General features: G+C 49.5%; 9 protein-coding genes across 9 annotated transcripts; 6 read left to right on the top strand and 3 right to left on the bottom strand.

The window, feature by feature from the left end:
• Positions 1-6,485: 6,485 nt before the first annotated feature.
• FPRO_13355 (uncharacterized protein) lies at positions 6,486-9,698 on the bottom strand (the record flags this gene model as incomplete). Its single annotated transcript, XM_031222798.1, has 5 exons — positions 6,486-6,707; positions 7,317-7,685; positions 7,739-8,631; positions 8,680-8,957; positions 9,007-9,698. 5 exons carry the CDS (start codon positions 9,696-9,698, stop codon positions 6,486-6,488), a joined length of 2,454 nt encoding a protein of 817 aa, XP_031088221.1.
• A 612-nt stretch (positions 9,699-10,310) lies between these two features.
• FPRO_13356 (uncharacterized protein) lies at positions 10,311-10,639 on the top strand (the record flags this gene model as incomplete). Its single annotated transcript, XM_031222799.1, has 3 exons — positions 10,311-10,332; positions 10,396-10,485; positions 10,545-10,639. 3 exons carry the CDS (start codon positions 10,311-10,313, stop codon positions 10,637-10,639), a joined length of 207 nt encoding a protein of 68 aa, XP_031088222.1.
• Positions 10,640-11,332: 693 nt separating this feature from the next.
• On the top strand, positions 11,333-12,194 carry FPRO_13357 (uncharacterized protein; the record flags this gene model as incomplete). Its single annotated transcript, XM_031222800.1, has 2 exons — positions 11,333-11,884; positions 11,937-12,194. The coding sequence occupies 2 exons, from the start codon at positions 11,333-11,335 to the stop codon at positions 12,192-12,194; spliced, it is 810 nt and encodes a 269-aa protein (XP_031088223.1).
• Positions 12,195-12,381: 187 nt separating this feature from the next.
• On the bottom strand, positions 12,382-14,551 carry FPRO_13358 (uncharacterized protein; the record flags this gene model as incomplete). Its single annotated transcript, XM_031222801.1, has 2 exons — positions 12,382-13,346; positions 13,396-14,551. 2 exons carry the CDS (start codon positions 14,549-14,551, stop codon positions 12,382-12,384), a joined length of 2,121 nt encoding a protein of 706 aa, XP_031088224.1.
• A 1,769-nt stretch (positions 14,552-16,320) lies between these two features.
• On the top strand, positions 16,321-17,692 carry FPRO_13359 (uncharacterized protein; the record flags this gene model as incomplete). Its single annotated transcript, XM_031222802.1, has 4 exons — positions 16,321-16,447; positions 16,525-16,603; positions 16,821-17,038; positions 17,097-17,692. The coding sequence occupies 4 exons, from the start codon at positions 16,321-16,323 to the stop codon at positions 17,690-17,692; spliced, it is 1,020 nt and encodes a 339-aa protein (XP_031088225.1).
• A 3,430-nt stretch (positions 17,693-21,122) lies between these two features.
• FPRO_13360 (uncharacterized protein) lies at positions 21,123-21,996 on the top strand (the record flags this gene model as incomplete). The annotated part of the gene is made up of 3 exons (XM_031222804.1): positions 21,123-21,171; positions 21,229-21,774; positions 21,830-21,996. 3 exons carry the CDS (start codon positions 21,123-21,125, stop codon positions 21,994-21,996), a joined length of 762 nt encoding a protein of 253 aa, XP_031088226.1.
• A 446-nt stretch (positions 21,997-22,442) lies between these two features.
• On the bottom strand, positions 22,443-23,384 carry FPRO_13361 (uncharacterized protein; the record flags this gene model as incomplete). Its single annotated transcript, XM_031222805.1, has 3 exons — positions 22,443-22,600; positions 22,652-23,242; positions 23,291-23,384. The coding sequence occupies 3 exons, from the start codon at positions 23,382-23,384 to the stop codon at positions 22,443-22,445; spliced, it is 843 nt and encodes a 280-aa protein (XP_031088227.1).
• Positions 23,385-24,474: 1,090 nt separating this feature from the next.
• On the top strand, positions 24,475-25,482 carry FPRO_13362 (uncharacterized protein; the record flags this gene model as incomplete). The annotated part of the gene is made up of 3 exons (XM_031222806.1): positions 24,475-25,171; positions 25,264-25,377; positions 25,439-25,482. 3 exons carry the CDS (start codon positions 24,475-24,477, stop codon positions 25,480-25,482), a joined length of 855 nt encoding a protein of 284 aa, XP_031088228.1.
• A 525-nt stretch (positions 25,483-26,007) lies between these two features.
• FPRO_13363 (uncharacterized protein) lies at positions 26,008-27,535 on the top strand (the record flags this gene model as incomplete). The annotated part of the gene is made up of 4 exons (XM_031222807.1): positions 26,008-26,068; positions 26,190-26,232; positions 26,288-27,293; positions 27,344-27,535. The coding sequence occupies 4 exons, from the start codon at positions 26,008-26,010 to the stop codon at positions 27,533-27,535; spliced, it is 1,302 nt and encodes a 433-aa protein (XP_031088229.1).
• Positions 27,536-27,629: the final 94 nt, after the last annotated feature.

Below are 27,629 nucleotides of genomic sequence, written 5' to 3' on the forward strand. Positions count from 1 at the left end.
TCCGTTTAGAAGTGGTTCTCTCTGTGTCACTGCCTCCAGGCCACGTCCTCTCAGGTTCCTCCCAGGCCCACCATCATCTTTTTGGGCCTTCTGCTCTGTTCTGTCTGAGACTCTCACTCATCAGTCTCAGCACTAACGCCATCCATCGGCCCACTGCCACTCGAAGCCTGCCTCGGACCAGTCATAGGCCTCTGGTGGCAGATCTCTAGCAACCAGGGCGGTGCCTGTGCTGTCTGTGTTGTGCTGCGCTGTGTGCGTTTCTTGCTCTGCTGACACCCCCCAAGTAAGGGAAGAGTGCGCTGTGCCGTAACCGTCTTTTGTGCTGCGTGTCCTCTCTGTGACTTGACTGGCTTCTGAGGTCCACCCGTCGGGCGAATCGTCATAATCAACAGCCCCCGTGATGAATCACAGTTTGGCTGTAGCTTTGCCTCCGTGTGGCTGCCACTGTCCTTCCCAACATCCATCTCCTCTCCCGGCCGGGGCGGCGTAGGCGTACTCGGTACTCACTCTCTTCTAGAGCGGAGACGTCGGAGGCCGGCGTCACTCTGCACGTTGGAACTCTCATCACACACAGAGTTTGAGTCCGGCCGTGTCGTGTCTCCCCCCTACCATACTACACTACACTACAGTACACATACTTTTGCCGGACCTGCCTATGAGCAGCAACTGGAACGGAACAACAAACCTTTTTTGCGCCCAGATACGATTGAGTTTGCGGTTCGATTGGCTATCAGATGGGCGTCTGAGGCGCTTGGCGACATGTTTTGCACAAAAAGGAATGCATGAAGTCATGGAAACGGATGCCCACCCAGTTACTTGCCGTCTGTGATCTGGGAGGGGGGCTGAAATGTGAATGTCAATGTGAATGTGAATTCAATGTAAAGTGAACTGGCACCACTGTTGCAGAATGTAGATGCTGAATTGCGTCGATCCCCTCACTGATGAGGGTCGCTATTTTGCCCCTCCAGCCAGTGAACGTCCCCGCTGTGAGGCTAGAGCTGCTAGGCGCTGCATAAGTTTATGCCAGCTCCGTTGGTTTATGGTTGGTTGATTGGTTATGCCTCTCCTCTGCAGAAAGATAAGATCGACATTCTTGGTGAGCCATCTCTATTCTTCAACCTCGTACTTTTCAATCTGCCCTGCCACCCTTGAGCTTTGATTGGCCCCAGCCTAAAGTGTATAGATATCAAATGTCGAGACATCATCCATGGTCACGCATCCTATGCTTTGCCCATGATGGCCATGTTCATCACATACGGATACTGTATCACTCAACAAGGCTGACAAGGGGAAATGAGATTTGCTTGCTTATTCGAGGTTGATCAAAAGAAGCAAATCAGCATCATGGTGTTTCATCCATAAGCGATCCTCCGTCGGCGGGTATACTGTACTGACAGCCCTGCTTGTCTTTGTCTGACTTGAAGCGAGACGAGGCCTGCCATCAGATATCCATTTGGCTGTCTCTGCACGTATCAGTCTAACGGCATGTCTTCGAAGGGGCCTCAACCCGCCCGCTGGCAGCTCTGCTCTACCCTCTGTGTCTGTTTGCAGCGTCCTCACGGGCTGCTGGCCAAGCACCCCGGGATCCCATATTACTCGAAGCAGACAGGTGCAGAGCTCGGGTGCGTCAGTCAGTACCACCCAGCGGTCCCAGGCCGCGGTGAGATGCAGGTAGAGTGTGTCCCCCTGTCGTGTAGGACCAAACAAGACAGAGTTGCCAAACAGCACAGCACAGTTCACTTGCTTGTCAAAGTCAAGAGACCCCTTGAACAGGCCACGACGGTGACAGTGGCAGCTCTCCCAAAGCTACAGTGAGGCTGACTGATGGGAAACGGGGACGGGTTGCAGAAGAGGCGTCCAATGAGAAGCTGTACAGGGCCCAAGGAATGTGGCCCGTTGCCTGTCTTTTATCGGCCTGTGATCTCTGTCACCCGTTGGATGCATGGCATGGATGGTAGTCTAACTGATAACGACGACGGCTTTTTACTTTACGGTGAGAATGTGAAATGAGAATGTGAATGCGTGCGTCGGCTCGGGTTGCTTCCAGTTCAGTTCCTGTCATGTCATCGGATCCATGTGAACGGGTATCGTACAGTGCCTTGCCTTTGCTTTTGCTTTTGCCTTTGCCTTGCCTGAGTCTCGAACGAACACCGGATCTGAGCGAGCATAGACTGACACTGACAGATTGAGGAGGAATTGAGGCGACAATGCATTCATTTCTTACTGATCATTTGTTTTCAACCTCAATCAGTTGTTCCAGCCACAAACCATTATCGCATGATTTCAGCTTCCCCAACGTGTTTCTCTATGCATCCAAGTGGAATTATTGATAGAACTTCAGGTGAAGCAAAGTAAAGCAACTCTATTGCGAATTGTCCAAAATACCGTCTAGCCTACCCTATTCCATGTCAATAAGTCCGAATTCCTCCAAGGGCCCCTGGTATCCCAGCTCAGTTGAGTGGTCCCCTACAAACAAGACAGTGTCTCATTGCTAACAGTTGTCAACCCGGGGCGGGTCGATTGGATGGTGGGATGGGCCCGAGAGAAGCGGTCAGGGCATTCGAGAATGGACCTTTGACCGTGATTACCGATCAGCCATCAACTGCATCGTCAAAAATCACGGGTGCATCTAAACCCTTCGAGGTTAAGGCCTCTGGCACTCAGATCTCCAGCAATCATCTCCGACTTGGTTATTCCCCGTTGTGGCCCTGTTCTCTACGCGCACTGAGCTCTAAACATATCATCGCGATCCACTTGACACAGAGTGAGGCCGCTGTCTGATCCTTGAGCTACAGGGATATCCCTGGAATCGACCCATCTCTCGCCAGCGAGCACTGATTCCTCTGACGCCAATGCCACCTGAGTCGAAGTCAAAGAAAGAAAAAAAATGTTCTAATTAATCTCCAGTTTCTGAGTCCGGGGCGTCGATCATACGCCGCTATCTACTGTAGCTGAAGCATGGCGTTGTTTTTTTCATGGCCTCAAACATTGCTTCATGAGGGTTCGTGCTTTTACTTCATGGCGATGACCATGACCAAACCAACGTTATGCACTAAACTCTTTTGTCTCAGCATATGTTATTGCATGGGCTGATTCCGTTTTGACCGCTGACCGAAACCTGCTCGCCTCTACTACTGTACTGCTGTAACTTGATTGAACCACTGGCTCTCGCACCAAGCGACGGCAATGCAAGAGCTTGCTCCATCCTGGTTCGATACCAGCTGCTCTTATGCATTCATTGTTGGTTGGTTTAGCTGCGAATAAGAGCAGCCAGTAAATCGGGATGTTACTCTGGCAGTTCCAAGCAGGAAAAGGTTAACCACATGCCATATCGGTCCAATAGGGAGTTATCCTCAACACTGCCCGTGTATGCACTCACTTAGAGAAGCTATGCGCATCTTGAGTCATGGTTATGCATCTATCTCTACGGTTGAGTCCAGTCCAGCTTGCTACGGCACAAGACCTCAGCCATAGTCCTAGTCCTAGGCAGATCGGGAGATGCAGAGGCACACAAAGGTAAGAGGGCAGCTAGGGCAGTCACTCGCATTGAGGATGAGCAATCGAGAGCACACCATCAACTGCCGCCAGGGCCACTTCCCCGAGAACATGGTTGCGGTTCGTCTCTGAACCGGCCGGCGCTGGTATCACCTTGGCTTGGTTTGCATGATATCTTTGTCAAGTCTGGTGTTTCTAGCCCGATTGAGAGATCCTTGCTGTTGACAATGGGACTTTGGAGTGGAAGCGAGAGCTGGGACTCGTTTCTGGTCTGATAACGATCTGAAGATCGATCGTTGAAAAGCCTCTGGGGAGATACGACCACCATCACATGCAGTGCCGAATCGATCAGCAGTTGTCTCTTGGAGATAACGACTCACTACGTATCTCCTTGTAAACATTCGCTAATGAAGACGCCATCATGAGATAGAAGACAGTCTCAAACGTCAAGCTGCATCACTACAGTCAAGACTGCCCGTTTCGAGGTGGGCTGATATCAAAGCCTCTGTCTGTCTGTCTGTCTGTAGATTCACCGCCAAAAGCTGGATGTCTGCAAGGGCTGTTCAATGCGTAGCGTGGGGACGCAAGGGAGGACAATGCAACACACAGGATTTGTCACGAGGCCCCGAGAAGAGACGGGCTAGACGGGACATGAGAAGCATGCTCATTGATCAGCTCGAATACAATTTGAGATACCAGAATCGCATCTCATGGTGGCCGATCATTTACGGGCTCGTGGCTATCACAAAGAGAGACCAACGTTGTCGCCTTGGTCAAAGTCTAATGCACTGCCGGTCTCGACTCTCAACGGCGCATCACTAAGTAAAGGAAAGTAAAGTAAGGGCGGGGACTTTATTGGGTGGTGTTGAAGCTTACGGGATGACATCCGCGGCGCCTGGAGGGGCCATGATTTGCATCAACGACTTGTGAAGTTGAAGATCGAGTTGGACCAATTGTAGCACGATCCAGAACCAGAGGCGTCACATTGACTCTCGCTAGCAAGTTCAAGATCTTGATGATGGCCAGCCGTGGTCTGGAATTGATACAGCTCCCCTAGAGTGGGGAGTAAGTATGTGGCATAAGGCAAGGGAATGGTCCGGACACACGAGGTCAAGAGCCGCTCATAATCGGCTTCGTTCTTGTTCGAATCGGCCGTGCCATGTTCATGTGGAGCTGGGATCTGGAGATGCCGTCATGGAGCGGACCCGGGGTAGGACACGGAGCATCACAATCACAAACACAAACGGTTATGCATAGCTATGTTACCGTGTATCCAGCCAAGATAACATGTTCACTTATTGCCAGGGCGAGTAGTACATCTCACAGCAATTTGTTGTCCCTTCACAGTTATCGTGTCCGATCACACGAAACATCATAGTTGTCGCATTGACCAGATCATCATCATCCAACACAAGAGAACCCTCACCAAGAACACAATCCGATCACCACGACGTGCTGTAGGTCTCCCGAATCACAGGCTAGCAAAAGCAAACTTCTACTGGACGGATCATCTCTCCTCATGAAACTTGTAGGGCAATCAGCAGCAAAACCCAGCAAAATTGCACCAATGAATAGCCCATCGAAACAAAACCCGCCGATCCTGACGACACTCTCGCCACAGCCCGTCATAATGTCTCACTCAAACTGCCCCTGCGATTAAAGTGAGGCTGAGAAATCCCGAATCCACTCTGATTTCATCAATCCCTCAAGCTCAAGGGATCCTTGCCCTGTCCCGAGCCTGAGTCTGGGCGCAATCTCCGTCGCAGGTTCTGTTACAGGTTTGTATGAGAAGGGTGTTACAATCAACAATTTTATTCCTGCACATCATAATGCAGGGCAAGCAACGCTTCGGTACTTTCGGGGAGAACCGATAAGATCGCTCAAGACGAGAATGAGTGACGATCTGCGACATTGTTGATCAAAGAAAGGGATATTGGATAATGGATCATCAAAAGCCTCACCTTTGAGCTCTCGTGCACATCACCTCACGACAATCACTGGCACAAACGCCACAACTTGCTCGCCCTGCTCATCTTCTCTTCTGTACCGCTGACATGATCTGTGTGACCTCATTGACGTCAACTTCTCAAACACAAAAAACTCTCTTCTTTGATACCCTGACCAACCACTCTCCACTCCGACCAAGCGACTTACACAGACCACAACCCGTATCTCCCAAACCATCTACAACAACAAACATCTCAGATGTAACATCGGCTGCCAGCAATCAAACCAAAGCAAGCAAACTACAATGTGTAATCAGCCCTGATCGTTACGCCCCGTCTCGGTTTCTGCCTACTGCCTATCAGGCTGTCAAACTAGAACTCGGAATGAATAATGTAGCCTAGAAAATGCACAACATTTTCACCTAGCGTAAGCTGCCTGGGCCTGGCGTGCCCACGCTCACGTTCACGCGGGTAAGCAAGCCCACGCCTGCATCGCCACTCCGTGCCTGGGAGCCTCAACCTCAACCTCAATACCAAGCCCGAGCATGTGGATTCCTCCCGTATGAGCCGGGCGTTATGTGATTCGGAAAGCAGCCAGTACGAGGTCACGCATCGTAAAAAAAGACTCAATCAATCATCGGCGATCATACATCAAACACAATCCGAGCATTACTTAGCGATTCCTTAGTAGCGATGTTATTAAAACCCTGTAGGCATTTGTTTTAGACCCTCGTTAAAGCTCGATACTCCAGAACTCCATCAAAATTTCTAGCCTCCTTCTTCCAAGTCTAGACTCCAATAACCTCGGCCTCATGCGAGACATAACAGACAAGGTGAGACATAGCAAGGCATGACATAAAAACGGCGGTGACACGTTCAGAGACATCGATCAAACTACCACATGTTTTGAACCAGCCATTACTCTCCCTTGCTTTGTCTAGCCCAGTAAACATCTCCCACCAAAAAAGAAAATCTCTCATCCCGCGCCTTTGATTGTCTCAAAACAGCGTCATGAATCCATGATCCGAATGCTTGACACCCACCTTACCGTCGTACATGTCCCGCCCGTGCAGTAAAGAAGGGATGGCGCAGTGCATCAGCCGGCTTCATCCTTTTGTCGGGATTGAGTGTAAGACAGTGCTCAAGGAGATCAATGAAGTGGTTCAGGTCCCTCGTTTCCGCGTCATTCATCCCTGACGACGCAGCCATGAGTCTTGTCCGTAGGTCCCGGGTTGGCTTTACCACCGCCAAAGTTCGGACGGTTGTCTGTAAGCACAGTTTGTTAGTTATCCATTCCTGACTCATAGTTCTAAAATGGGAAAAGGAATTCTCCATGTGAATGCGCATGTAAACAAGGGCTGAGCGCTTGGCCAAACTCTTAGCAGCCGTTGAACTCGTATGCAAGGGATATGTAGGTCATCGTGGCTGACGCTGAGAGGGAGTCCGATCTACCGAGACAAAACAAGTCATGCGACCTGATCTTTAACCTTGAAAGGATCTCGAGGCGTTCTGTAACCCCATCTCATCACGCCATCCATCCCTTGCTGAGTTTGTTCGAGAACCCCGCAAGGGCGGCTGAGATCAAACATGCCTGATGACTGTTGTTTTGATCTATCGACCGTTATGTGGGTGGTGTTGGTCAACGTCAAGGTACCCCACATATCCCGAGCGCTTCACTCTGCAAGGGATCTAGGCGCTTACGCTCGCAGAGCCCCATGATGGAACAGCCCCCAACCATTGTGGCAAAAATAGCATAAGCTTCGCGTGGGCGGCCACCAAGAGCGTGGCCATATGGCGCTTGTAGGCAGATGCAAGGAGTGTGATGGCAAAAACAACAGAAACAACGTGGAGGGAGTGAATGGAATCACAACATACCTTTCCGAGAACCTTGTCTCGTTCGATGCTGACGAATTGTCCCTTGTCATCGAAATGAGCTGGCGATAGTTGACCACGCTTGAACAGCTTCGGCGTTAACCTTCCTCTGATCTCCATAATTGCCTTGAGCATCTGGTTGTTGCTGTCTCCAGCAAAGAGGATTTTGCCGGTGTACATCTCATACAGCGTGCAGCCGATGGACCACATGTCGACGGCGTAATCGTAAGGAATGCCCAGAATAATCTCCGGCGCTCGGTAGAATCGACTGACGAGGTATGGAGTGACATCCATGTGCGCTGTCGCCGCATCCGTCTTGTCGATAGCCGTACCCAAATCACAGATCTTGAGCACGTTGTGACTCTCGTTTACCTACTAAAGTAAGCACTTGCGTGTCTTAATGTTAGCATCGTGGGGTCACATACCAAGATGTTGTCCGGTTTGAGATCAGCATGAATGATACTGCACTTTCGCATGTGCGCGAGAGCGACAAAGATCTGGTATGCGTATGCTCGCGTTGCTCCAAGATTGATACCCACATTGTTACCAAACTTCCGCAAAACCTCTCGCAAGTTCATGCTCAGGTTCTCGAACACCATGCACAGATGGCCCTTGTAGTCGAACTGGCGGATAAACTTGATGATGTGCTTGCGTCCCTCAGGGTCGGCCTCGTTGAGCTTCTCCAGAATAGCAATCTCTGTGTATCCTCCCTTTCGGAGGGCGTCATTGTTTCGCATCATCTTGATGGCGACGAGCTCCTTCGTGGTGATGTCGACGGCACGGGCTACCCCTGAGAACATACCCCTTCCTAGTGCTGCCTGGATCTGATACCGACCATTCAAGACTTCACCGATGCGAATCTTGTAGTAGCCATCTTTGTCGTCACCTTCGAGAATACCTCCCTTGATAGCTGGAACATCAGGGGCCTTGCCGTCGCCCTCGATAGGCGCGACCGGCTCGACAGGTTTTGTGGCATACTTTTCCTCGTCAAAGTCTTCCGCAAACATATCGAAGTCATCATCGTCATCATCACCGCCGGTCTTTTCGGTAGACTCTTTCTGAACATCTTCCTGTGGCTGTTGTTCCGTTGCAATGGGATGCTGCTCACCATGAAGTACGACGTTTCCGTGCCGGAGCTCATGTCGTCGTTCATCCTCCTTCATGTCTCCAGTAGGATCGTAGTCAGCGGCCGAGGGGCCATCCTCCTCGTCTGGCTGAGCCTTCCCGTGGCTGTTCATCAGGTTCCTGTCATCGAGGAAGTTGATGCCCCCAGGAGACATTTCGGTGTGTGATCCGGGAGAGCGTGGTGAAGCGATGTCTGCACCTCTGGTCAATAAGATCCCTCCGCCAGATGCTGTTGACATACCTGATCGGGGAGTGCGCGGGCTTTCAATGTCGGATTGTGCTCTCATGGGCGTGTCAGGGGCGGTGGACGCAGGAGAAGCTCCGTGAGCTTTACTTGCAGCAACACCTACAGCATGGAGAAGGAGAGGAGTCGCAGAACTGTGCTTAGCCAGGATCTCCTCACGTCGCTTGCGGCGTCGCTCGATTTCAGCTTCTTCGTCAAAAGGCTCAGGCTCTTCGTAGTCGGGCTCTGGCTCTGGTTCCGGTTTTCGTTCGGGTTCCTTCCGAGCTGCTGGCTCCCTATAAAATGTCAGTGCTTCGTTCAACCAAGGAATGTGAATCATCATACCGCTGAGAAGCCTTGGAAGTGCCATGTCCATTTGTAAGGCCTTGTTCAGGTTTAGCATGATGTCCTTCGGCGCGTGAAGCCTCTCCTACAGTCGTCCTCTTGGACATAGAACCGCCATTTCTCGAGCTGTCGTCATACTTAAGTTCCCTCGGCCCATCGTCGCGACGATCGTATTGGCCTTCTCTGACAAAACGATCAAACCTGCCTCTATCCGAAGGTCGAGATCTCTGAGGAGAGCGACTCCTGTTTCGAGGTCGTTTGTTGGAAAACCGATCTCGGTCTCCATCGCGGTAGTTGTCCCGGTCACGGCTCCGATCGCGGCCCCCGTAGCTGAAATTTGATGTGCGCAATGCAGGTCGATCTAGGTCATCGTATTGTCCTCGCGGCTTGCGATGGTCGTCACGTCGCGCGTCCTCGTAGTTCCGGCGATAGCCTTGATCGCGAGGCCTGGAGTTGTAGTGATCCCTATCCCTGTCTCTTTCGTCGTGCGATCGCTTGTAGCCACGGGGTGAAATGCTTCGTCGTGACCCGTTGCTGTATCTAGAAGCCGAATCGTGATCCGGAGTGGAAAGTCTACTTTTGTTTCTGTCTTGACGGTCAACACTGCTTCCTCCAGTATGCTGCAGTGAAGTTGCCTTCAAATCTTTAGCGGCGTTCTCGACGATCTCGCCTTCGTCCGAACTCGACGCCATGATGACGACGGGGCTATTTAGATCCTCAAGGCCTTAAAATGGAGAGAAGCAGGAACAGTGTCAGCGCTGGGGACTAGGAAGAGCAGAGTGCAATGGGAGAAGAGCCCAACCGGATCAGTAGTGACTCGTAGAGGCTCAGAGCCGATAGGGGAGGTAATGTAGCGGATGAAGGAAGACTGGAGCGCAGTCCAGATGAAAAACAAAAGTAGTTAAGCGAATTGGAAACTCTGAGGCGAGGGAGGGATTGCAAAACCTAAGAAGGTGTCGTGACGCGAGATGAAAGTTATTATCTGAACCGAGTATCTTTAGACTTTTTGACGTCAAGTAACAGCGAAACAACTGATGAGGCTACGAGGCCCATTTTCTGGATTAGCTAAGCCCCGAAAGACCCTTATCCATCTTATCGAGCTTATCCCCGCGGTCGAAAGTGGGCTCACCGCTGCCAGCCAGTGAGTGAGTGGGCTGGGCTGGGCTGAGCGCGAGACGGCCTGGACAAAAGTCAATAAGCGGGAGGCAACTTTTCCCTCTCGCGACAATCTTCGTTCCTTCAACCGCAGCTTTGCCTCCTCTTTAACATAACTCAAGACTCTCTTTCACCCTACATATATTAAAATGGGCGGCGCTAACCGAGAAGGTTTGTTTAATCTCTCTGACTAAATTTCTACAGAGACAGAAAACTAACCCCTCCAAACCACAGGCGGCAAGGTCAAGCCCTTGAAGCAGGCCAAGAAGGCCCAGAAGGACCTCGACGAGGATGACAAGGCTTTCCTCGAGAAGAAGCGCGCCGGTACGAACCTCAAAATGCGAAAACCACAAAGAAACATCACACTAACAACTGCGATACAGACGAGAAGGCTCGCAAGGAGCTTGCCGCTAAGGCTGGAGGCAAGGGCCCTCTCAACACCGGTGGCCAGGGCATCAAGAAGAGCGGAAAGAAATAGAGATCTCGCCTGGTTCTAGCGACGATTGAGCGAAGACTCGAGATATCCCTGGCGGCTTTGGATGGCGTGAGCGCATCAGACAGGCAGCCTGCGTGTTTTAGGCGTTTTAGACATTGGCGCTCACTGATCACGATATTTTCGCGCGATGGCTAACGATAAATGAATTCTATGCTGACCCAAATGCTGACTGCAGTGCCTCGTTATTCCCGTGCAATTCGATTTGAGAGTAGTCATGATTGTAGAAATGCTAGAATGTCGATGTTAATGATGGTAAAACCTCCACTGTATTAGTGCACCTCGCTTGTGGATTTCTCCAATGAACAGCAGATCTCTCGCCATAGACTTTCATCTCCATTTTCAAGTCCATCATAACTTCTTTTGCAATAAAACAGGGTCTTCGACTAAAATCGAGTGGAACTTCTACGACGGTTCTAGAGGTCTTCTTTCGTTAACCGTCCATCATCGATTTGTCTTTAGCCTCGGAGCACGTTTCGTGTCTTTTCATGTGCTTGTCCCAACAAAACTACCCTGGTCCAACAACACAACAATAAACAACCAGAGAAGTGGAACTTGGTTCAAATATAAGTCGAGAACTAGGACGCAAAGACGGAAACTGATTGTCGGTTAATGATTCCATACAAAGTTCCCGAATCTAGCTGCATTTGTTCCAAGTCTGGATAACCTCATTTCGTCATGGCCGAAACTCAGCCCTACGGCGTTCGCAATCGCCGGCCTTCAGCCACAGACAACCTTATCAATGCCGCTAAGAGCTTCGAATCAAAGGTCGAGCAATCTCTCCTCATTCTCTGGGATGATCTCCCAGCCTGGCGTCGCGACAATGCCTTCATCCTCTCGGGCTACCGCCAATCTCACGGCTCTTATGCCCATTCATTCCGCTCCCTCTTCTACCTCCACAATGAGTCCGTAAACATCTGGTCTCACCTCCTCGGTGCCATAGTCTTTCTCGCTAGTGCAGCATACGTCGACCGAGTTGTCCGTCCACGGTACGAAAGCGCAAGTAGCGCTGATGTACTCGTCTTTGCATGCTTCTTTGGGGGCGCTGTTGTGTGTCTGGGGATGAGTGCCACGTACCACACTCTGTCGAATCACAGCGATACTGTTTCGAAGTGGGGGAACAAGTTGGATTACACAGGCATCGTGGCTTTGATCGTTGGAAGCTACGTTCCAGCTCTGTATTACGGCTTCTTCTGTCTGCCTAATCTGATGGCCTCTTATCTATGGGTTGTAAGTATATGATGTTGTTTACTGATGGTAGAGAGATTCACTGACAAAGTAGATATGTATACTCGGTCTTGGATGCACAATCGTTTCATGGGTCGAGCGCTTCCGGACCCCCGCATGGCGTCCGTATCGTGCAATGATGTTCATCGGCCTTGGTCTCTCTGGCGTTGTTCCTGTCATCCATGGCCTCTTCATCTATGATTACCAAGGTCTTGAAGATCGCATGAGTCTCAGCTGGGTTCTCCTCCACGGTGTCATGTACATTTTTGGTGCTGTGCTCTATGCGGTATGTCCTCCCCGACTCTTCACGTAAAGCATACAAATCTGACTTGATAGGCTCGTTGGCCCGAGAGAAGCGCACCTGGCGCCTTCGATATTTGGGGAAGCTCGCATCAGATCTTCCACATTTTCGTCATCCTTGCAGCTGTTACACACTTTTACGGTATGGCCAAGGCTTTCGACTACCACCACACCATTATGGGCTCTCAATGCCTCATGGACTAATTTTCTTCCTCTTCTGTTATCGTCAAGCCGAGGTCTGTGATCCTCACCAGACCTGAGCCCATCGCCACAGCAGCCCAACACCCATACTCTTCGTTAGGATTCCATTCGGCCACCGTGATCCTTGTCAATGGCTCGTAGATGATGGCTCGGGTCGGATCCATAATTGCGCCCCCCTCTTCTTCATCGTCTCCGACAGCCGTGTCGGTATCCTTCTTCTTTGGCTTCTTCCCTTTCTTGACCGGCGGTTTATGGGCTGAATGCTTAGTTAGGCTGCGCTCCAATATGAAGCCTGTCGCTATTCTTGACACTCCTCGTGCCGCCGCGGGTGACCCGGCTGGGAAAAGCTTTGCGGGGCGATGCTCATGATGAAAGACTCGAATGCGGTCCGTGGGCTCACGTCTCGTGGTGAAGAGTTCAACTTGGGGATTGATAGCCCACAGTGAGCCGTCTAGAGAACCGACGAGGAGGTATGGGTGTGTTCGTCCGACTGCTAGACAGGAAGGGAAACTTTCCCCTGTAAAGACGCGGCGCGCAACAGGGAATTGCGAATGGTGCATGAAGCCGATGTGGGTATTGAGCACACCGGCAGATGGATACATGGAGTAGAAACCAAGCAGGTGGTCGCTGTATCCAAGCAGATTCGGTTGTGTTCCGACTGTAAGGTTCTGGACTTCGGTTGACTCGTAGCTTGGTGCACGAAGGTCAAGCAGCTTGACAGTTCCGCCGACAGGGGTTGAGGCAACGAGATAGGGCATTGCTGGATAGCCAGAGACGAGATCGACCACGATGTTGTGGTGGACAGGGTGCCGAGATAAGAGGCGATGAGGACGGAGGGACCAAAGAGCAATAGAACCGTCAGTATAACCTACCACCAGGCGGTTGAAGTTAATCCATGTAAGGGCTGTCGCTTTGGCATCTTCATCTGGGAAGCCAAATACAGCTATTGGATGCACAGCCTTTTCTGAACACTGTTAGCTATTGGACTGGTACCAGTAAGACACTGAACTCACCATAACTCCCTCCTCCGCCGTCACCAGCCTCCACCACGTAAACGTTTCCATCATCGCAAAGAATGGCCAAGAAGCCGCATGCAGGACTCCATTTCACTCTTCGAGCCCGCCCAAATTCGAGACATATCGTCTTGCGCAGTATTGGAGGTTGCATCGAAGGTCGAGCAAAGCCATTCTCTTGCCTCTCTCCGACGAACTCCCATAGCTGCACAGTACCGTACTTTTGGAACTCTGGATTCAGAGATTCTTGTTCGTAATCGTATAGTTCCTGATCGGAGTGTGGAATAACGCACAGGGCTAGAAGTTGCGGCGAGTTGGCGTTGTTCAACGGCGCCCAGTCCATACTGGTGACGATACCGCCGGCATCTAAAATCCACCCAAGGGGCGCGTCTTCATTTTGCATTGGGAGGCCATTCTGAGATATAGAGTATGCGTCGCCAGGTTCGAATTTGACCTCTTGTTGCGATGTGGGCGGCCCTAATAATACTGGCATTGGCTCTCTCTTAGACTGGTATCGTGGAACTTCCTCGGTCGACAGTGGTACCATCGCGTCGGCTTCTGGCAAACTCTCCCTGACGCGCTCATACCAATGCTCGGCGCTGTAAGCCTCCCTTTCGAAGTAGCTAGGCGACCAAACACCTCGATCTTTCTGACTCTCATCATCCTGAATTTTCGGAGGAAGCACTGTCCAGTCCATCCAACGATCCAGCATACCCGTGACCAATTTAACACCATCCTCATGACGTCCGTACCATGCCTCAACGAGCTGCTTGCCTTTAAATCCGCGGTCGTAGGGCCCCCAGTACGATCTCACAATGCGTCCATCCGCCACAGGCTCAAGATCGAGGTATCCTGTTACTCCCGCTGCACGAACGTTGAATGGCCTAATAGGCTTGACCCGTTGACGCGAAAATCTGTCTAGAACGCCATCTGGTTCACTCACAGGACCGTCGGATTCTACATCATCATTTTCGTCGTGCTCTTGGCCAAGGGCGAGCTCTTCGGCACTTTCTTCTGCAGCGGCAGCCTCATCAAAGTTTTCATCCCGCTCTGCGTGCTTGGAAGCGCGATCTAGAGCTTCTTCGTCGGAACTACCTTCGAAGTCGTACTTCTCTACTGTATATCGCTTCGTGCGATTGGATCTCCGAGTTCTCATGATGAGTTGTGAGTGATAGAGATGGAAGCAAGCTGGGTTGGAATGGATGTGTACTGAGACAAATTTTAGTGGGGAGGCTACCCTGTGCAGCTCCGATGACACTGGTCTTACCACTGACTTCAGGTTCAAGTCCCTACCTGACTGAAGGACCCAATACCTAAGTATGCACGAGGTTGCTAAGGTAGAGTTAGAAAATAAATAAAAAGTTGTCGCATTTACTAGACTGCCTCAAATGCGATTATTATATTAATCTGTAGCTTGTCTTGCTTAAGAACGCCATAGTCTCTGTCGTCCTCTGGGCGCTTTTCTTTCTCACCAACTCTAATTAACACTGGAACACTTCTTCTTATCTGAGAAGTGAAAAGCCTCAAAGGATTGGTTGCATATATTGTAGTACTCACGAAAAACGTCGTCTTAATCCGTTGGGCACGAGGATTTATGGGGAGAACAAGTGATCAAGTGCCTTCTTCTTCCTCTCTAAGGACGTATTTCTATCACTCACAGGCCTGTTCGCGAACTCTCAATGTCCTCCACAAGTTTCTGGTGAAGCAAGAATGAGTTTGCCATAGCTAGCATTGCCAATAGCTCAGAAACAGGGCTTGTAGGAGACACATGAGCCTTGTCTCTTAAATAATGGGGTTGATGGTATCGAATTGTCTGATCTGGTTGCTTAAGTATCCCATTGACATTGGCCAAGCTACATGATGCCTTTCTTTCGTCGTGGCCTAGCTGCGTGAAGATTTGTCCGAGATGTCAATGGCGAGGTAGGGTGCGATACGCGATAGATTCCTCGTCTTGTTGGCCGTGCGAGAAAGAAACATACTTGGACCCGTTGATGCTCCCTACAAGTATTTCCCGTCGCCACTCTCGGCGAGCTTCAAGCTTGGCTGGCTAGAGATGAGAATTAGTCAATAAGAGATAAGATTCATGTATAGAAGTTTGGAACTTACGCATAAGCCTCTAATCCTGAGGTCGAATATCGGTTTCCTTAGGAGGAGTCTTAGGTGCCAGACCCTGGTTCGTCAGGCCATCGAGCATCTTGTTGATGGCATCAAGCCTGTCTTTTATGGGCTGCAGCTCCTCATGAAGGACACTCTTAATGAGTTCCTCAAGTTCCTTCTTTGAAACGCGTACAATAGTACCTGGCATGGCTGCGCTTTGCACGCAATGTCCTTGTCTTCTAGTGATTGAAAGGCTTGGTGAGGTATCTAGACTGACTGGTCTGGTAGATAGAATTGGTGATGATATCTGAATGAATAACTTGAGATTGTATCGTGGATTGATGGATTTTTGGTTGATGGTGTGTGTTTGCAAGAAGAAAAAGACGAGAGAGAAGATGAGTAGAGTCTATAGGGATTTTGTGAGGGCTAAGTACTGAGGAACCTTTCGTTAAAGCTTGTGAGGGGTGATTTGATAAGTACAGAGTTCAGCCATTCTATAAACTTGGCAACTCCAAAAAACAAGAAAAGACTCTCGAGCTTCGTCTCCGAAGCCACGATAGTAAGGCAGCTTGTGATGGGTACTGTCAGGAACTGAGCGTCGGGGTTGGAACATATCTCAATGGGACGGAGATGGCAGCGACAAGTTCATGAATGACGGGGAATTAATCGCCTTCGGGAAATGGGCTCTCAGCCTGGCTGTTTTGAAGGGCCACTTCTTGGAGCATCTGGTCTTTTCTGAAGTTGTCCCGCGGACAGGACCGCAAAGACGGGCGAGGCGCTTTGGGATGAGTAAACTTGGAGTTTCTTCATGTCATCTTCAAAAATAAAATGTCGCCGCCATCAGGATCGATATTTTCGAGCATGCCGATTTTCTCAACAGCTCCAACTGTTAACCTGGGCATGTCTATTCGTAACCGTTTACTTGCTGATTCTCCAGTGGTCATAATGACAAGAAGTTTGTAAGCGCGAAAAACAATCGATAAGTGGAAAGAAGAAAAAGTCAGAACTAGTTCGAGCACTAATATTTTGCAGAAGACCTAGGACCGTGGACAGTAGTTGCTGGCGGCGACATCATGCTGGTCGTCGGGGCCAAGATGGTCCAAGTCTGGCTGTATGCCAGGACATCAACGGGGAGGGTTGGATCAACGAGAGAGCTTCTTACTCAACGACACCAAGAAAAAAAACCAGGAAAAAAAAACCCCCCCTCGTGCATCGAGTTGACGGACAGCAGACTCGTGTTGAGATTCAGAAGGATGATCCGGAGTCAGTGTACCATCGTCCAGATCCTTTACGGATCAAACCCTGCGCCCTTTACCCCCCTGAGGTAGACATCGCTTCGAACCTATCTGCTCCCTCTGGTGTGAAACAGCAACGGGCTCAGTCAACAGACCCCATCTTCAAGCAGGGTTCGAACTTCTTATCGCGTCACACTGGCTTGACCACGGCGAAGGTTTCTTCATCATCCAGCTTTTCATTCGCACTGATGCCCCAGTTCTAAAATATGCCCCGGGAACACCCAACGAGCACCTTGGCTTGAAGTCGGGCAGTAAGCCATTTTTCAGACAAGACCATTATGGAAGCCCCGATTAGAACAGTGGCCATAGAATCTGTGCAGCTCGCAAACTTCACAAACCACGTGAATATTGGCCTCTGCCTTGGATGCTTTTCCACAGCCAAGAGAGCTTCGTTGAACGAGCGCGTTACTGCTTCACAAGGCGGCATCTGTGGTAAGCCCACAAACAAGGAAGAATGGATGATCCTGAAGCTCGCTGTCGTGACGAATAAAGCTAAGATCCTGCAAGAGTGCAAGACATTGTCTCAACCCAGTGCAAAGGCATCCGTATACATAGATTCGCTATTGCCAATAAGACTGGTGCGCCGCGACTTCAGCGCCATCACCAAGAACATCTTCTCATACTCCGGAGAGGTGGTGTCAAGAGAAGACCTCGACGCCTTTCAATTTGAGAAAGAGTGGTCGGCACTCACCCTCCTCATCCCCGAACGCAACATCCAAAGAATCTCCAACACGACTATACCGCGACTCAAACGCAGCAAAGACGCGGCTCCATCAACATCACTAGCGAAACGCCTTATATATATCACCCGAGACCACTCCGATGTGCTCTATTCCATGTCCAGGCAGGAATGTATCGCAATGATAATTACGCTCCGGGTACTCTATGGGTCAGACATTGAGTGACTCACTGCAGAGCCTCGGGGCATCCGAGACGTCTGCCTCGGCAAATAAGTATGACATGGTGAAGAGGTTCCGCCCAGCGGCGACAACAACCCGGCCAGACCACCAGGCCGCCTACCTGTTCCGAATGGAAAGGTAGTTCTTCAGCATCAGCAAGTTTTTCATTCGGACAGGCAGGTCTCTGCAAGCCAGCATCATGCAATACCCATCGCAGTAAGCTTCCACGACGAATTTGACTCCACATGTTTAACAGTATATCGTCCCCCAAGTTCATCTCAGGATGTTTGGCTCATGTTACGCGCCACGTCCGAGGCGTGCGTTATGTTTCCTCATATGAGAGGATGACCAAGTATGAACCTAGGAAAGTCGACCGGCCTCCAAATCTATTCATCGACTCACTGGTTTATTGCGGTAATGAAATTGAAGAAAAGGGGTATTTTTAGTTGCTACAAAACGTTACCTAAAGATGCCCACACTGCCAGCGGCAGCACAACTTCGTCACTTACACAGTCAAATGAGTGGCTTGGGGGGAAGGACTGAAACTGCAAAGAAAAGCTTGATAAGCTGCGCTTTTTACCATATGAGATTAAACAATTGAAGAAGATTTCAGAAACACAGAACAAAGAGTACATGGAGATATGAGGAAGACTTTACTTACATTACAAGCTGCTCATTGTAAACAGTGACTCGGCCTGGAAGTTCAGGGCCTCCTAGATACCGATTTCTATGTGATGTTTTGTAAGCCAGGATCAACGCTCCAGAATATGTACTGAATAATACAAGTTACATTTGCATATATAACCAAAGAAAGCCACACAGACTCTCCAAACTGGCTTCTGTATCTCGACACATGAGAGGCGCAGCCTTATCGTGAACCAAGTAAACAACGCCAACAGTGGCAGTTCTCGTACGCTGAATCCCCCTTTCCGTCATAAGAACCCACAAAATTGAGTACTCCTGGCAGAGAGAAGACATGGTGAGACTGAATGAGAAATCTTACTAGCTGCTTGAAGTGCTGGAACATTAATGCCTCCTCGGATGAAGTCAGAAGGGAGGATTTGATGCCCAGAGCCTGAACATGGAAGAAGGGTCACACGGGCGATGGAACAAGGTGCATGTTTAATAACTGGGATTTATGAAATTGATAGACTGACCGGCAAGCTTCAGGCGGTATAGTACAACATAAATCCAGTCTGTATGGCTGAGCTGCGATGTAGGTGTCAAAGGTCTGCTTCCCGCCAACGATGTGCTTATAGGTCTTGGTGTTCTCTTGGATCTCTTGAACGAGACGGCATAAGTCTGGGGAGGTGGCGAATAAGTTACTTCGTTAGGTACAACTGGACTTCACCTTCGAGCAGCGCTTGAACGAGGAACGAGAGCCGGCGATATATGCGATGGGATGGCCGTATTCGAGAAGACGCTGGATGCATTCCTTGCAGGGGTACATTAGGGCCTGGGAAAGGGTAAAGTTGGAGTCGTCTGAGTCTCCTTCATAAACGTAGTGCCAAACGGCACGCTTGTCGCTGGGAGGCCGCCAGGGGAAAAACAAAACGTTTAATTACAAGCGTCTAGCAATATGGGCAGAGAAGTTATAGACCGGAAAGCATATAACCAACTAGGATGCTTGTTCCGCCACTCATATTAAAGACCCAATCTTAGCATTGAACCATGGCTTGCTTTTGTCTTGCATTTATGCAGGTCACTCTTCCTCTCCGCCGATGTATCTGACATGGCCAGACCCCCGTGCACCCGCCAATGCGTAGATTGACACAATCAACCAGACCGGTGGTTGGATGGATTGGGGCAACCTGGCTCCATGCCCACGGGATCGTCTGCCGTAATTTTGAAGCGTCGTAGACATAGCCCCCCCTTTGGATGCGCCATGTGCTGTGAGAGTGCATAGTGCAACAGAAGAAGGGCCAATGTTCTCAAAAGTCAGCACCATATCACAACAAGATAAGAGATGTATATTGGTAAGAACTCACTGCCTAGCTTTAGGCCTAGGCCGACATCGTGAGTCTGGTGAGCCAGACGAAAGATCTGTGCGGTTCGGTGAGTTTGCAATCATAACTCCTTGAATCTCTACTATATAAAGACTAAAAAAAATGGTTGGGCTCTGTTGATCTCTGCCTCTGGTGCAACATCAGCTTCCTTCGAGGCTTTGAGGACATTCCAGGGGAGTTCTGTGGAGGTCATTCTGGCCGTTAGGTTACGGATAATAGAGCATAAGAAACTTTAGTCCATAGATATTCGTCTAGTGACGAGAATCGGTGTCCCGTTAGGGACAATGATGAGGCCTGAAGAAGCGCGGTATCGTGTGACTTATGGAAAGTTGGTGGTCGACATCACAGAGAGCACGGCGACGTCGCACAAAGAAATTCTTGGGTTAATATAAACCCTGATGCGAGCTTCATCAATGGCGAGGATAAGCATTCCGTTTGGTACGAAAAGAATATCTGAAAGGGATCAGCTTCGTAAGCTACGTGGAAGCAGGGTTAATACCACTCTTCTCGGTGTTGTGAAGAATGAGGAAGAAGTTTATGTCGAAGGCTCAGAATATGTGATGAACACCAACCCAAATCTGCCAATGCTTTGCATCTTCCAGCTGGAAACATAAAATAACCTCTATATTATACCGATGGCCTACGTATCAGGTGCTCTGAGCCTTTGTAACCCAAGGCGAGGCCATCTAGTGGTCTTTTATTGTCTGTGCCTTAAGCAGGAGTGTCGCATCTCGGATACCTGTAACGGCAAAGAGAAACATTGTGCAAGACTTGAATAGAATATGTAAGTAAGAGAAACTTGATAGCATGCCTTGGTGATCTGAAAATAAGGAAAGAGAGATTTCAATGATGCTGAGCGAGGGAGTTGGATTGTATTTATAGATGGCCGCTGTAAGTTTGCTGACTTTGTTGACCTCCTTTTTGGTGTAGCCTTTTGCGACAATGGTTTTGTTTCTTGTCACAGTGCCAAACTGATTGGTGATTGGATTTCTCAGAAGCAAGCCTGCAGGATGTAGGCTCGGAGTTGTTCGACGTTGACCTCAGGCAAACCTGATATCCAAGCTCGAGAGCAAGCAACGGAAAGGTGTTTCATGTCAATTTTATCGCAACTCATGTTAGGCATTGGCAAGAACAAAGAGCCAAAATTTATTCATATTCTATCACTGCTTAAGGTAATTTAGAGATTGCCAATTCCACCCTTGAAGTCCACGTGATGGCAAAATATCCATCCAAGATGCAAGGGCCAGTCAAGCCTGGGCATCAGGCAATGATTCACTGGCATCTGGCAGGTGCTTCCAGGCTGAACCACCTTCTCCTACTTTTGCTTTGAGTAAGCGCCGTGAGCCTGGAGAACCAGAATCTTTTCACAAAGGGCAACTCTCTCCTCTCTCCGCTCTCCATCTTCACTCATCTTCGTCATCTTCGCGAAGATGGAGGCTTCGCGCCCCGTTCTCAGCGCCGACAGAGGTGATTCTCCCGGTATGTTACAGTTGCATTCCATCACAAAGCTTTGATAATTACTAAATTTTGAAGTAGAAAGTTCTGTCGTCAAAATCACTCACGACGGCGATGTCATGCTGGTGGTTGGCCAAAGCCAGCACAAGATTCAGGTCTCTTCGCACTTCCTCAAACTCATCTCCCCCTTTTTCCAAGCCATGTTCAATGCACCAATGAAAGAAGGACAAGCTCTTGCTACCAGAAACGACGGTGACCCCCCGGTTGAGATCAATCTTCCTGAGGATAAGGCACTGCCAATGGCGCAACTACTGTACACCCTCTATGGCTCAGACCCAGGCGCCAAAAACCTCCCGATTCATGAAGTCAAGGATATGGCAATTCTCGCAGAGAAGTACGGAATGGTTCCGCGTATCGAAATCTTCGCATCCTTTTGGCTTCGTAATGCCGCCTTGAAGGACAGCAAAGAAGTTACCCAAAATGACTGGAACGGCTTGATCGTGGCATATCTTCTCAAGGATGACCAGGCGTTCTACAACTTAACTTACGGTATGCAGTTTGGACAGGAAAGTCTCCTCGAGTTCGCAGACAGCTTTCCTGAAAATTATACTGGCTTGCGCCTCGGATGTAAGTTATGACAATATTGCAGCGCATATACAAATACTGACGATGCTCATCTCAGTGGCCCTTGAGGAAGTACGCAGGGCCTCATTGGACGATAGGAATGGATGGGGAGGAAAGATGGGCCTTTGTATGTTCTGCTTTTCTCAAGCAACTGATTCTTTCGTTCGAAAGCGTGCGGATTGCTCCCGTCCTGAGCGTCATTTTCCATGGCTTCCACAGGCATAAGGGAAAATTGAGATGAGCGCACCAGTATTTGGGAAGACCCAAGAGGAGATTCGAATGCTTTAAATCATTGTTCCTCAATATATGAACTGACGAGACACGGTTTGTTTTAGTACCTGTCTGAGCTGAATTCCCCAACTGTGATTGCCATCATTAAGCCGAGCTCTGTGCGCGGTCCCACCTCACATCGTTTAGCCTCAGTAAGGTCGCCTAAGAATAAGAATAAAGTAGTCTACTGTAAGAAAAAGCAGTCTGATATAAGAAAAAGTAGTCAAAGATAAGAAAGACCAGACATTTGCTTGCTAAAGTCAAAATGAAAGTGACCGATAACCCAGCTTTGACCCATTTTGAACTTATCTAACTCTTGGTAAATTCTGTGAAGATTTTGGTACTCATTGAATTCAAGCTCTCTTGAAACCCGCTAAAATAATTGTTCATGTTCTTTATGTTCAGGGCCGACACAAGTAGAAGCTTTCATAGTGGTAGGGGCTTTCATAGCGCCATGTAAATATTGATTCGATGCATGGTCCAGCGCCTCCCATGCAACCAAATTGACGATGTTGTTCCATTTCTGTTGCATACTTCCGCCTGGCCTCACGAATCGAGTCTGGATCAATTCAAGTCAGTTAGGCATGATGGAGGGGGATGAGTATCTTACAGTAAATATCGACTTCAATATCGCGAGCATCTGGCCCCGGTTCTAATAATCGGGCATTATGATATGAGTCCCTGTCCCTCACCAGTCGCTCGCTCAGTTTGGAGAATGCAAAATGGAGATCAGGGAGAGCATCGGGATCATCTAGACGCATATAATGCGCTGCCATCATCAAGTGCCAACATTCTCCCAGACCAAAGAACTCATGCACAGGATGAAGGCTGATGCCGCAAAACCTTGGGCGGAACCAGTTCGGAGCGACCTTCTTGAATTCAGGAATCATCTTATACTGCCTGGCAAACACGACCACATCGTAGATCTCTGCTGGTGACAGATCATTGGTATGGGGATGGCCAGGATATATGCTGCCAAACGCGTTTAGAACCGTGAGTGGATTGTCATTGCGAAGCACAAGCTCACACACCAACCCCATATTGTCAGCGGCAATGATATCGAGTTGATCAAGCATGTCTGCTAGAACACTTGAACACGCGCGGGCAGCCTGTTCTGTAATTACGATCCGCTTTTTATCTGGTCCGACGACAAGAACAAGATTACCGTCGCTTATTATGTCTATCTCGGGGTTTGGTGTCCCTAAAGCATGGTCAGTAAAACGAAAGGAGTAAGCAAGAAGTTTCCTACTCTCAACCAGGTTTGCACCCTCTTGGTTTGGCATGCTCTGGTTTGAGTCTGGCCGTGTGGTAGAGGATTCGGGACTGGGATTTAGGATCGGCATGGTGGTAGTTTAGAGACGCCAGGAGTCGTATGTTTGACTTGGGAATGTGACTGGATATCGGCGGGGGTTGTGGGAGGATGAAAGAGGAAAGGACGGAGTGCTCTATAGTGCGAAGGCGGATGAAATGACCGGAATAAAGTGACAAGTAACAAAAAGTATCGCTTCAAGAAGACCAATGGTTGCGAGAGAGAAAAGGATCAGGGATTGGACAGGGCAGGAGAAACGAGAGCACATGGATAGGCAGTACAAACTACCAAAGAAGTTTGTGCAGAACTTTCTCGTCAAGGAAGTTGAAGAGCGAAAAGTCGACCAATAACAACAAGAAGGACGACGACGACGGCGTCGTGTACATGGGAGAAGGGCTGGTGAGAACAATGGCAGACGATCCCGGGCCCGGAACGCTTGTGACAGTGAGACACGAACAGGCAGTATAAGCTACCAAAGAAATCTACGCAGGACTTGAGGAGCAACAAAGTTGAAGAGCGAAAGTCGCAAGGAAAAGCAAATTGAGCTGTTGGTTGCCGGTATTGACAGACTGATGTTTCCCCGTCTTTGGCAAGGGCCATGAAGACATTCCCAGTTTGGGGCGTGTATGTCACTCAGAGGCCACGCGATGAGAAGGCGCAGCCATAGAATCACGAAGACGAAGGTCAAAGCAAAAGTCACTCATTTGCTGCTCAGATATGCAAATAGTCACGCAGAACGAGAAAGGCTTATCAGAGTCAATTGGTTGCGTAGTCCCGTATCACCGAAGTCAAGGTACGAGACTTCCGGAAGGCGAACATATGCTTCAGAATAGACTCTGAAAATCTTGGGAAAACAAGATCGTAAGCTTGGACATGAACTTTGATCATTTTCGGCCCCTTGACATGCGTATGCCAATTCTTGCACATTTTCACGGTTGTTGTCTTGTCGAGGCTGAAGCGCAGAGCATATAAGCAAGTGATGCTACGACAATGAGGTCGGCCATGATCATGAATCACTCCCCTCCAGGTCGTCCACCCAATTATAAGACCGTGTCCTTGGTGTGGCTAGAAAATGGCCTACCACTTTGGCAAGCAGCCTTCTCCTCTTCCAGACTCCAAAAGACATGAGCCCCGTTGACCACTTTGCTACACCAAGCAGTACAGAGACGCCCTTTTCTTCTTATTTGCAAGGTGCCCGCTACGCTTGGTCTCAAATGGATCTTACACCTGATCAATTAGTCATGTCGAGCCCGGAAGACGCCAACGAGACTGTGGCACAATCCAGATTTGTCCGGGACTTAATCCCAGGCGGCGATTTAATCCTCGCCGTTGGTCCCCACAGAACTCTCTTTAGAGTTGCGTCTGCCTTTCTGTGCGAAATATCGCCTGTATTCGCAGTAATGTTTGGGCCAAATTTTGAAGAAGGCGACCGCTTGCGCGGACGCCAGCCTGGAGATCCCGAAATGGTTCTCGAGCTCCCCGACGACGACCCTCTCGCTTTCGACAACACGATCCTTGTGCTCTACGGGGCCAATCCCTCGACACAAGACTTCGACCCCGAAGATATCCAGAAGATATCGATTCTTGTTGATAAATACGATTTGGTATCGCGGTTTGCCTTCGCTTCAGTGTATTGGTTTGCGAAGTATGCTTGGGCAGACGACCCTGAAGAGACATGGCAGCTCACATCTGCCGCCTACTGGATGCAAAACCCAGATGCTTTCTTTACTTTTAGCAAGAAACTCGTCAGGCAGCTGCAGCCTTCTCACTTGAGCTACGTCGCGGGAATGCCCGACAAGGAGCTTGGGCTTCGACTTTGCTGTAAGCTATCCACTTCCCTTCTTCCAACACATGATCCGTTATATGGGCGGGTCTTGTGCCATTCGTGTTAACCTGAGACTAATTTTTATCAGTGGCAATCGAAGAACAACGTGTTCACAAGCTAGCGAACGAAGTTAAAGCAAAAGGTCTCTGTTTATACTGTTTCGGTCGGGCCAAGCTTGGGTTTACTTCGCGTGTCAAGGGGTGTAAGAATCGCAAATACCACTGATTCTAGAAGACTCCATTCTTTTTGCTTTTCGATGACAGCCATAGCTTATAAGAGCGCACGTGGTTGCATCATTATGGGATAGATTGCTTGGTTGGCCTGCGTGGGCAAATGATCAGAGCTTGGGAGGTTTGTGAAGGGATGCGCCTCAGGGAGCAAAATAACATTAGGCTTCACATTAGGTATTGAATTAACCTCAGCAATAGCTACCCCATACTCGTCCTAGCCTTATGCTAAGTTCCCTAAATCTTTTTGTCTTTTTGGATCAAAGTCCTGGGTTTTCTTTCCTCCTTAACCTAGATCCAGTAGATAGGTAGGTAGGTAAGGTAAGGTAAGGTAGGTAGTTTTGCTGGTGACTGGTACGCTCTAATGCATGGAAGTTTTACCACAATTGAAAAATTTAGACAAGGTAGGCTTAGCAATTGCGCACTTTTTCGCGTTATGACTTCCGATTTGTTTGCATTCGAGTTCTCACGACTTGACATTGCGAAGTCGTGAATTGTTGTCGTTGGAATGGATTTCCCGGTGATTATCCGAACACACCATGATGCAGCAAGATCACAGGCTTCCCTTCATCAAAGGGCATCGATAATTCATCAAATACGAGGCCATGAGTGAACCGCAAAGAACAGGGAGTCAAGGGCACTCCAGAAATAAGTCCATCACCAAGAGTACGCCTCAGAATGATTCCCGCGGGAGACGTCGATGCTGCATGAGCGGGGCTTCTCATGTCTCCAAATGAGCATCGTTAACATGAGCGATACCGGTGCGACACGGCTAACTCTGTCTCAGCCCGACCGAGATCCTCTACGAAAGGACCTCTCGATCTTGATGAGTGAGTAAAGCGTTGTCGGTGAGATCACGACCCGAGGCTGACTCTCAACTCATAGTGACCCTCTATTGTCCCCTCAACAAGCGACTACCCCTCAGCGAGTACTTACGCACCGCAATAGGATATCATCGCCACATCCGCGGTCATCTACAGCAACTCCAGTCTCGCAACTGGGAGAGGCTAGACCCAAAGACTTTTCATTTCTTCTAAGGCCAGAGATTTATCACCCTTTGACGCCTCTCAACATCCCTGTTGCATTTCGTAACCCACAGAAGCAGCCCAATCCTGAGGCTCCCATTGAGGAGCTCCTTGCCAGCGGTCACTTCAGAGCAGCGGCCATAGCTGCAGTTCAAGAACTCACAGGCTCTGGAGCCAGTGGAGGAATCAACCCAACAGATTCCAAAAGGATATTTGAGCTTCTTTACACTCGATTGGCATGTCTTACCCTGATTGATGCGACTCCCTTGGCTGCTCAGGAGGTCAAAGCCTTGGAAGATCTCAATGACATCAGGAGGTATGTAGACGAAACTACTGGCGAGCACCTAGTGCCTTGGGAACTCAGAGTTCTCAATGTACGCCTTCAGTCGCTTGGCTTCGGCGATTATCGCCGAGCCGTCATGAGTTACCACGACCTGGCTCGCGAAGCTCGTGACCGTATCAGCAAGGCAGCAGCCCAGCACGACAACTCAGCAAGGGAACTCTGGAAAGCTCGTCTTTACGATCTTGGGATCCAGGTTGCTGGAGCTCTGATTGAGCTTGAAGACCTGACAGGTGCGGCGCATCACCTCAGCACCCTACGGGATCGAGGTGATGGCAAGATGGCACTTACCAAAGCACTTCTATGGCTGCACTTGGGGGATGTAGAAAGTGCAAGGTCCTGCGCACGGCAAGCCATGGAAAACGACGAAAACGTCGAGAAGCTAATCCTAGCACTCTGTGACATGGCTGACGCAGAGTACGAGACAGCCCTCGAAGCGTGGAAGGAACTGAAAGAAAGCCTGGACGACGAGATGGTCGGCGTTAACACAGCCGTGTGCTTGTTGTATCTTGGGCGGATACAGGAGGTATGTTCATCTGTGATACATGCGATGGCCAGTGCACTAAACTTTCTTAGGGACGCGCAATATTGGAAGGCCTTGTGGAATCTGGCTTGTCGTCTCATACGCTGTTGTTCAACCTATCGACTATGTACGAGCTGTGTACCGAGAGGCATAAGAACTTGAAGCTCAAGCTTACGGAGAGGGTCGCTGGCTTGGAGGCTTCCACTGCAGGCCGGGAAAAGACAAACAGCGATTTCAAGCTATAGTTATATAATTTGAACAGATGTGTCATTTACTTGGGAACCTATATAGACAGGCCCCAGGGAGCAAGAAGCTCATTATACTAAAACATTGTGCCAA

This window comes from Fusarium proliferatum (genome assembly GCF_900067095.1).
Source record: "Fusarium proliferatum ET1 genome assembly, contig: FPRO_scaffold012, whole genome shotgun sequence".
Lineage (NCBI taxonomy): Eukaryota > Fungi > Ascomycota > Sordariomycetes > Hypocreales > Nectriaceae > Fusarium > Fusarium proliferatum.